At 46.5% G+C, this 10,399-nt stretch overlaps 1 protein-coding gene across 1 annotated transcript in view; it reads left to right on the forward strand.

Moving 5' to 3' along the window:
- Window positions 1-10,092: 10,092 nt before the first annotated feature.
- SLCO5A1 (solute carrier organic anion transporter family member 5A1) overlaps window positions 10,093-10,399 on the forward strand; it is a 65,993-nt gene continuing 65,686 nt past the window's right edge. The window contains exon 1 of the mRNA XM_042835424.1: window positions 10,093-10,217. Within this exon, the coding sequence (XP_042691358.1) occupies window positions 10,093-10,217 (125 nt within the window). The remainder of the gene's footprint in view (window positions 10,218-10,399) is intronic.

The following is a 10,399-nucleotide window of genomic DNA, read 5'->3' on the forward strand; positions in this document are numbered from 1 at the left end:
ATCTTCTAGTCTTCCTTTTTAATGATTGCAAGGTAGGGAAATCAGAAATACATGGGATGACCTGATAAATTGTAAATGACAGCACTGGAACCTGAGAGAGAGACACTCAGAGGGAGTAATTTGCACTTGAAGACTGAAGCTTGAATTCTGTGTGAAGATTCAGAGTATGAGAACTTCTCCCTTCAAGTAGTCACTTGTGAATGGCATTCTGCTGTCCTTGTGCAGAAGGACAATTGTTTTCTATCAGATTTGCTGTCTTTTTTTAAAGGTGCTTTCATTTCTGGCAGAAGATAAGTAAATTCATTCTTTACCTTGTATCAGAATGCAGAAGAAAGCTCTGGGGGGCCTGCCATGCTCATGCTTTTGAACTGACTCACAGAGAGGCTTGCCTCCAGTAAAGACAAACAAGCCAACAGGGCCTGGGAGTGCCAAGACAAAACCTCAGCCCCTGCTTCCTCCTTCCCACATGGGTAGGGGTTTGACTGATCAGACCCTATGTCTCCAGGTATTCAAACAGAGCCGAAGACACCCCCAAGGAGGTTTCAGGTGCACGTAGATTCTTTGCTCCTCAGAAGACAAAAATGGGTTGAAGGAGACAACAAACTGGAGAATAAGTGACTGATAATAGAAATGTTACTTTTTGCTTCTCTTGGGCTAGGATTTTACTTTTTTCTTTTGGACAGCATTTCATCTTCTGGGTGTAGCTAACACAAAACCCTTTCTAAAGTCACTTCTGCTCCTACATACAAATTCAGAACATAACCCTGCATGTGTCAGTGGCATTTCTGCTTAGTGCTGAGCAGTGACTTAGTAGTGACTTTCTGGACGCTATATAAGGCCAGGGCTGAAATGCCTCCTGCAGCTTTGTTTGCCTTCTCCAGTGGTTTTATACAGCTCCATTGAATTCACACTTTTTCTTTCAGCCTTCTTTTCAGCTCTTTCCCTTTATTTATATGAAGTTTGACTGTTGTCTCTATGTAGACGTATGTGCCTAAGAGCATGCTCGTGTGCACATCGGTAATAATAGCTTTTACTACACTTCTCTTTTGCTTTGTTGAGTAACCCCTGTACTTCCAGTAGAAATTTTAATACTTAAAGAAGTTTGCTGCCACTGCCCTTGAAGATTTGCTTGCTTTGCCTTGCCCTTGTGCTGGGAGCAGCTCTTCCTTTAGATGACAGATAGGAAGCCCGTTTTTTGACATTTCACATCCAGCAGTGTCATGGCATGAACAGCAAAACAATAGCTTCAGGGACAATAGGGACAGACTAAAGAAGTCTGAGTAAAAATCTGCATTATGAGCACTGTTCTAGGCAGGATTTTCGTTTAAAAACGATTAGAGCTTGCTTTAATACAACCTCTATTTATTTATTTATTTATTTATTTATTAAGCAAACTCATTTAATTGTATTCACTGCAGGTCAATAATGTATGTTAGAAGTTGATGCATAGCAACATTTCTTGTACAAACACATCCTCTGTCCCTGTTGACCAGAGTGGTTTCTGAGTAGTAACAAAGGCAATCAGAAATTCAAGGTTTGCATCTACTCACAAGGAGACCAGCAGTCCCAGCAATGCCATGCCTTACTATAAGAGCCATGAGGTCACACTGCAGCGTGCCCTTTAGCATTGTGCAGCAGGAAAACTGTGACAATAGTCACCATCACTGAAACATGGTAGAACCACTCTCATGACTGCAGGGCTGCAGTCAGGGGCTCAGGGCCAGTCAGCATGTGTTTGTGAAAGGCAGGTCCTTCCTGACTAACCTGATCTCCTTCTGTAACCAGGTGACCCACCTGAGGGAAAGGCTGTGCATGTAGTCTGCCTAGACTTTAAATGAAGCCTTTGACTCTGTCTCCAACAGTATTCTGCTGGAGAACCTGGCAGCCCACAGCTTTGGCAGCTGGTTAGATGGCCAGGCCCAGAGAGAGGGAGTGAATGGAGTTAAATCCATCTAATAACCAGTCATGGTTGGTGTTCCCGTGGGTCAGTTCTGGGGACCATCCTGTTTAATATCTTTGTTGATGATCTAGATGAGGGGAATGAATGCAAGTGCACCCTCAGTAAGTTTGCAGATGACACCAAGTTGGGAGAAAGTGTTGATCTGCTTGAGGAAGGCTCCAAGGAGAGATCTGGATAGGCTTCTCAATGGGCTGAGGCCAATTGTATGAGCTTTAATAAGACCAAGTGTCTAGTCCTGTATTTTGGTTACAAAAAAGAACATATATCACTATAGGCTTGGAGCAGAATAGCTGGAAAGCTGCGTGGAGGGAAAGGATCTAGGGCTATTAGTTGACAGAGAGCTAACATGAGTCAGCATTGTGCCCAGATGGCCAAGAGGTTTACTGGAATCTTGGCTAGTATCAGAAATAGCATAGTAAGCAGGTAATAGGAGCAGGTAAGTAATTTTCCCTCTGTACTCAGCACTGGTTAGGCTGCATCTCAAAATGCTCTGTTCAGTTTTGGGCCTCTCACTACAAGAGAGATCAGAGAATGTCCAGAGAAGGGCAATGAAGCTGTGAGAGATCTGGAGCACAAGCCTCATGGGGAATGGTTGAGTCAACCGGGATTGTTTAGTCTGGAGAAGAGGAGGCTCAGGTAAGATGTAATTGCTCTCCACAATTACCTGAAAGGAGGGCGTGGTGAGGTGGGGGCTGATCTCTCATCTACCAGGTAACAGTGATAGGACAAGAGGTAATGGCCTCAAGTTCCACCAGTTGGATATTAGGAAAAAATTATTCTCATAAAGAGTGCTGAGACATTGCAACAGGCTGCCTAGGAAGGTGGTGAAGTCATTGCACCTGGAGGTGTTCAAGCAACATGTTCAAGATGTGGCACTGAGGGACATGGTGAGTGTGCCTGGTGATGATGTGTTTGTGGTTGGACTAGATGATCTTAGTGGTCTTTTCCAGCCTTAATAATTCTATGATTCTATGATTACACAGCACCTTGGTCTTAATGATCCCTACTGACATCTAGGACTAAGTCAACAATTAATACAAATAAATTTTTATTTTATTTTATTTTATTTTATTTTATTTTATTTTATTTTATTTTATTTTATTTTTTAAGAGAAGAGAAGATTACCATCTGGGTAAAGGAGGGATTTTGGTTGAGGTGAATTGTGTCTTGGGCCATCCTTGAGTCAATAGCCTTCACATTGAGACCCTCAGCTTTTCGCAGATGGCATTACTGGTCAGAACAACATTATTAATGACATTATTGCAGATACAACAGATCAAATTTACTCCGTAACCCAGCCAGGATCCAATTGTCAGCTGGTGTGAGTGAAGGATGGGAGCAGCTGGAACTTCCTTCCGCAACAGTATGGAAACTGTGTTTGCAAAAGACTGACTTGTGGTCCCTCAGCCCCTCTTACAATTCCCCTTCTGACAATGTCTGGTCTAGTCAATATTTCTGCTGAGCATATCCCATCTTCCTTACAAGATTTAACCTGTTGACTAATGCTAACGTGAGAACAGACCTCCAGAATATCATGACAGTATGTTTCTGATAATTATCTGTGACCTTTGGCAGAAGAGCTGTACAGGGATTCTCCTGCTTATCTGATACAGAATGTTATCACTCAAGGAAGCACTGGCACAGTTACATTCCTCTTCTTGACAGCAAGATCGCTGGATCACACTGGAAGCAGCAGGAAAGCCTGAAGTAGGAGATGAGGGCAGAAGAAAAAAATGGGTCTGTATTTTTTCCTCTGGAAAGGTGTCCTCTCAGTCTGACATCTCTCCATCTGGCTTTCTTGACACCAGCCCTGCTAAGGCAGGACCCATCAGCTCAGCACCTCTGCTCTGCTCTCTCTCACTTCAGCTCCAGTGCTACAGTTTCCCCAATTCCTACCCAACCCTTACTGCCTGATTAAAGTTAGTGTTCAATACAAATGAAGCTGCAAGAAACTGAAAATGAACCTGAACTGTGTTGCTCTTACCTTTGCCAGTGCATTGCAGCATAATTGGCCACAAATGACTTGTCTTTTGCTTTTTTCCTTCTGGCTTGGTGTGAGGACAAGGTGATTCTGGCCCTTCTCTCACCCTAGGGGAGAACAGATATCTCTATCTACATAGTATCTCCTTATCTCAGGGACCTTGGGGCTCTGGTGCATTCCCTTTAAGTGCTAATAGAAAGCAGCATCTCATGCAAACAAGGTTTTTTTAAGGCAGAAGAGCTGTGCAATTCACAGTGCTAGTGCATAGTCTGTATTTTACCCCTTTAGAGAGCTATTGCACATCCCCAAATACTTTACATCCTCCTGCACAGATGAGTGCCCCACCCTGTGTGTGGTTTCATCTCCTGTAGTAGAGTGGTCTTCAAGAGACTCTGGGAGGCTGCAGTAGTTTGAATTTCCCATTGGATTTCATGTTAAGACCCCATGACTGCCTTGCCTGAATGCCTTCTTTGGTCACCAGCTGCAAGAGGCTACTGCTTTCTGAAATAAGCTTCCAGAGTGCCCACATGAAAAACATGTTTTCAAGGATTAGAAGGTGAATAATGTTTCAGCATATGGTTCCTCTTAGAGCATTTCCTTTGTCTCTTTTTTCAGCCTTATAATAATAAATACATAACTTTGGGATAATTTTGCATGCATTCTTCTAAGAGGTCTGTGAGTTTTATTTGTATAGAGACCCTTAGGCTGTAAAATATGCCCTGCTGGGCAGAACATCCTTTCTATAAAAACAACAAAAACCTGCTCTTATATCTGGCCTAAATCTGTTTTGAACATTGGTACATATTCACCAGATGCTGTCCTGGCTTCTTTTTCTATCTCAGCTTTCTACACTGTCTCACTGCAGACTCTGTATTTGCCAATAGCCCACTGCATTCTTTTCTGGTTTTCATATTCTGGGTAGAAAATTTGGTTTAAGTGAGGGAGCTGTACAGTAGTCCCTGGGCTTTAAATGGGCTTTGCAATTCCAGATGTTGGGAGTAGAATCCTTATGGATTTTCTTAGGAGGAAATGTTTCACACAGAGGTGGTGACACACTGGAACAGGTGCCCAAGGAGGTTGTGGATGCCCCATCCCTGGAGGCATTCAAGGCCAGGCTGGATGTGGCTCTGGGCAGCCTGGGCTGATGGTTGGTGACCCTACCCATGGCAAGGGGTTGAAGTTAGATGATCATTGTGGTCCTTTTCAACCCAGGCCATTCTATGATTCTACGATTATCTCAGATTACGGTTTTCCTTGTTTCAGTAGTTTTCTCTCTTTTCAGATCTGCTAAAAGAGAAGGAAGCTAACTTCTAACTTCTGTACTCGCAATTGAAGGACACTTTTAATGTTCTTAGATTTACCAAATCACTGATGTGAAATCCCAGTTTAGAGAGAAATGTGTTTAATGTGAGTGTATTCTCATCACTCCTTCTCCTAGCAAATCCTGCATTACCCTTATTTTTGCTACCTTTTACTATACCCAGCTGCTTTCAATTCCTTTATTGCTACTCAGAAATCAAACTAGTCTATGATTTTTAAAGGCACTGCTTTGCACAAATGTTCTTTCCCTTTGTGTCAAGGCACAAGCACTGATTCCAGGCAGCAAATTCAGAGACCTGCATGGTCCATAAAAATGAACCTGATGTGCCTGTGGACACACTGTGGATTAATTTAGATATTGGCAATGGAATCGATTTCTTTCTTTCTCTCCGTTTAATGGTGCATTATAGATTTAGGTTTAAGGCCCCCAAGTTTCTCACAGGATGAGTTCTGCAGTTGGTGATGCTGGTGTTCAGGGAGTGCTTTGGTCACACCAGACTGAGAAGGATCCTGCTGTGGATCCTTTCAAGGGGAAGGGGAGGTGATCCAGGAGCTCCCAGACATGTTTATGTTCCTGCACACTGACTTGGGGAGAGGATATTTTTACTTAGTGGCATTCTTCCATGTTTCTTCTATTGTCATGCTGATATTCTGTGATTTTGCCAGTGCAATTCCCCTGAGAGAAGCTAATGATCATGCAGGGGACAAAAACAATGAGCAAATGTTCTATTTTAATATGGAATTATGAATTTGGATATGGGCAAAGAATTCAAGCAGATTCAAACTTTAATTTTGACTTTCTCACTTACCATCTAAAACCAGCACACATAAGGGCATGTAAGTGTGGAAAGGAAAATAATGTATAAGGATAGCTAAGGTCATAACACATACATTAACTGAATATAAATACATCAGGTTATACGTGAACACAGAATTATTGCCAAGAGGCTGTGGAAAGGTGACATTGAAATAAAGCAGCAGACACTGAAAAGCAAGATCCTGGTGAATGAGAGTGAGGAGGAAACCTGCTTCAGTCTTTGCTCGTGGCTTTGATCCTGGGTTCAAAGAGCACTTGCCACAATTTCAAATGAATGTTTGCACCACTTTAAAAGCAGGATGTAGTAAAGGAGCTTTCAGAGAGAAAATGTGAACACCAGGAGTGAAATGGAGTAAAAAGGCTGCATATAACTCCCTTTGCCTCTCCCATTTATATTGTCTATCCCATGCCTGATACTGCTGTTGCAGTAGGACAAAAAGGCTTAAAACTAGGGGTTCTAGGAAATAACAGTAAGCACTAAATGTGCCTTTACATTCAAGGCATATATCACTGCACATCTTATTTGTGCTAGGGTACCATAGCAGTGTATATTTTTTAATCAGAGTATCCTAGTGTTTAATAACAAAGATCAGAGGGAAGGCCCTCTCCCCTCCCTAGTCTCAGACCACTGAGGCTCTTCCCTTACTCTGTAACTCCCTGCATCCCCCCCTGGCTTCTGCCCACTGCACACCGCCTGGTACAGTCAGACATTGCAGCATTGGGAATTACAGCCCTTCACTCTTTGTTTGTCACTTATCATTCATCAGGATGCTCTCCAGAGGTTCACAGCATGTAGAAAAATAAAATGCGCATAGTTTCTTTCTTCTGCACTTTCCCTTCTTGCTTTTTTTTTTTTTTTTTTTGAATTATAATTGTTTCATTTTATTATTTAAGTTCCTTATGTTTAACGAACACCTGAGACTTTTTACATTCAAATTTGTTTTTCTTCTTTGTGTACACATATAGAACACGGGCACAAAGATTTGATGCTTTTGGTCCCATTTTCACAATGATTAAGAAAGCCCAAGGCAGTGAACTTCCAGAGAGAGTCCAGCAGAGAGCCACAGAGATATTAGTGTCTTGGAGCATCTCCCATATGAGGGAAGGATGAGAGAACTGGGACTGCTCAGCCTGGAGAAGTCAAGTTTGAGGAGAAGTCTTGTAAGTGTTATAAATATAAAACCTGCAGAAGTCAAATGGATGGGGCCAGGCTCTTTTCAGTACTGTGTAGCAACAGAAGAAGGCTCAGTGGGCACAAACTGGAACGCAGGAAGCTCCATACAAACGTGAGGAATAACTTCTTACCTTGAGGATGACAGAGCACTGGAACAAGCTGCAGAGAGAGTTTTTGCTGGAGCTATTCAAAACCCATCTGGACACTTTCCTGTGCAATCTGAGTGTGGCTAAGCTCATTTCTCATACTAAACAAGCTCCTTAGTTTAGATCTGCTGCCTGAAGTCTCAAACAAAAATGGAGCTGCTCTCAGAGCTGCCCTCAGGGGCTTGTTAGGACATAGTGTTGCTGAGGTTCCCTGAGGAGCTCTCACTTGTCCTCTCACTTTGCACTCCCAGTACTTGCGTTCCAGGAGGACCCACAACCCATTAGCCTCCTAATGCACATCCTGTTTTGCTTATTGCTTTATTAATATTGGGCTGGGAATGAAGAGCAGATGTTGCCCAAAAATGGCAGCAGTGTTAGCGAAACAGGGAAGGAAGAAAAGCTGATTTATTTGCATTTGTGGTATAGTGGCTGCGTACATGAAATTCTGAAGGAGAAGCAGACCCATTGGCCCCCAGAACCTTCAGCAGGGCTCTTTACGCCCCTCATGGCCTGGGACAGACCAGGGTCCAACACTTCACCAGGCATCAACAGCTCCCTGTGCCAGCAGAAGCATGTGATTCCCAAATCCATCACAGCCATAGCATGTGGCCTTTGGTCAGCCCACATCATTAACCTCACAAATGGAAACTATGTAGGTCACTCCAAAAGTAAGTTCTCCTATTTATTTCCATGATAACAACAATAGATACAAAGAGCAAAATAACACTATTCGATAGAGCAAATTCTCAGCTACAAAACTATTTCTCATAGTCACCACCACTAGCTGTACATTTTTCCCAATGATGAATAAGAGCCTGCACCCTGAGCTCATAAAAAAGTGCACCAGTGGAAGTGGCCCACTGTCACTGTGGTCACTACTGAAATGCAGCACCCACCGCCTCACTGTGCTTACATCCACTGTTTGATCTCCAGAACTGAATCTCAATTAAATCAGTGGGTGTGATTTTTTTCCACATGGAATAATTCAGTGACTCACCTTTGCTTCACAAGCACTTACATGTCAGATGCCATTCTGTTGGACTGCCTCTCTGCAGCCATCTGTCACACAGCAACAAAATGTAATGGCATAGTGGCAGGAAGGTTCAATCTCTACTGCCATACCACCAACATCCACCACTGGTATTGCAGGCAACAGAATAAAATAGGAGGCATTACTCTCGGAGCAGACTCTGTATATGCATGTGTCAGTGATGGGTCAGGGACCTTGTGTAGAATGAAGCACTGAGATGCAATGGATCCTTGAGAAAACCAGCATAAAAGGCCCAACCACTGGACTCGGGGTACCCTATAAACAGTAGAAGCAGGGTGAGAGCCTGGAAGGGAAAAGCATGGCTTGGGCTGTGCTGCATTTGAGGTGGCTAAGTGCTATGTGGGCAGAGACTACTGGGCTACTGAGAACCAATCTAAAATAGACAATGGAATCTTATGGTCCTATTGACCGGGATTATGTGTAAGTAAATCAATCTAATGACTTAAACATTGCTTTTGTTTAGAGGAGAAACAAACCAAACTGAGATCCTGCAGCGCATCCGAAAAGCACCAGGTGTTAATCTCTTCAGAAATGCATAGGATATGATTTTCGCGCATTCTTTAGGATTATTTTATGGTAACGCTTAGGTCACAAAGAGGAATGTCTCAGTCAGTGCGTCCTCTGTCAGAGCACAACGCACGCCAGAGCGTGCAGGAGCTTTTAAACCAGAGGAACTGGAGAGGAAACGAAAGCGTGACTGAGGACACGGCACATACCGGCAGGAGGGCACGAAGGGGAAGCTCCCTGACGAGCGCACGCTGAACTGCGTTCCCCAGATGTGCGTGTATCCCACTTTCGGGCTCACGCTGCAGACAGGACCCTGCACAGCGCGGGCCGTCGGGTGCTTCTTTATTTCCCCTACGGAATCCCTTTGTTCTTTCCCCTCACTTCGCAACACACGCAGTAGTTAGTGTATCGCCCTCCGCAGATTTCACCTCCCTTACAAAGCACAGCGGAGCGCCCTCGGTGCCGCCCGGCGCTGCCAGAGGTGCCTTTTTGGCGGCGGGCCCGTCTCGCTCTCGGAACGGGACGCGAAGCGGCAGCGGGGCGGACGTAGCCGGGCACCAGCCGACATCGCGGCTCCGAGCCGGGCTGCGCTCGCGCCTGCGCTGCCCGGAGGCGGAGGCGGCCGGGGGGCACCAGGCTTGAGGCGCCGGCGGCGAGGGGCCGCGTTCCTCCCCGCCCGCCCCGAGTCGGAGACAAAGCGGACAAAGGAGCTCCCGCGCCCCACGCTCGGGTAGGCAGCGCCGGGCGGGCTCCGGGGGGGCACGGCTCCCGCCCGGCTTTGTTCCCCTTACCCCCGCCCGTGCCGCTCCCCCCCCCTCGCCGGGTGTTTATTTCTGCGCGGTTATTTTTAGGCTCGAAAATAAAAAGCGTGGCACGGCGACCTTTGGCGTAGGGTCGCGCTCCGCGGACACGCCTGTGCCTTATGTAAACCCGTGGAGGCGGTGGGCGCTCCCGGTGCGCGGAGGGGGGGGGGGAGGGTGCAAAGCGCCGGGCGGTGCGCTGCTGACCGCCGCGTTGCTTTCCGTCCTGCAGCTCGGCGGTCCCCAGAGCTCCGTCAGCAGCGGCGCGGAGAGAGAGAGAGAGATCTCGAGAGCCAGAGCGAGCGAGGAAGATGCGGGCGGCGGAGCGACGGGCGGATGCCGAGCGCGGCCGCGCAGCGGAGGGAGTCGGGAGCAGCCGGCAGCGGGGCCGTCCCGGAGGGCGGGTGGCCCCTTGAGCGCGACCGAGGGAGGATGGAGCCAGAAGTGGCTCGGGCTGACACGTGCGGCCGCGGCTAGGGCCACCCCTGTCCCCTCCCTCCCTCCTCCCCTCCCCGCGATGCTGCACTCCCGCCGGCTCTTTCAGCGCGTTCGACGCGCGGCGGCGATGGAGCCGAGCGGGCGGCTGTGAGGCGCGGCGCGCAGCATGGCCTCGGCGGACGGCGCGGCGCAGCAGCGTTGCCCC

The sequence above is a fragment of the Centrocercus urophasianus genome, unplaced genomic scaffold (assembly GCF_019232065.1).
Source record: "Centrocercus urophasianus isolate 14NV4802_14NV808 unplaced genomic scaffold, USGS_Curo_1.0 seq_11, whole genome shotgun sequence".
In the NCBI taxonomy this organism is placed as follows: Eukaryota; Metazoa; Chordata; class Aves; order Galliformes; family Phasianidae; genus Centrocercus; species Centrocercus urophasianus.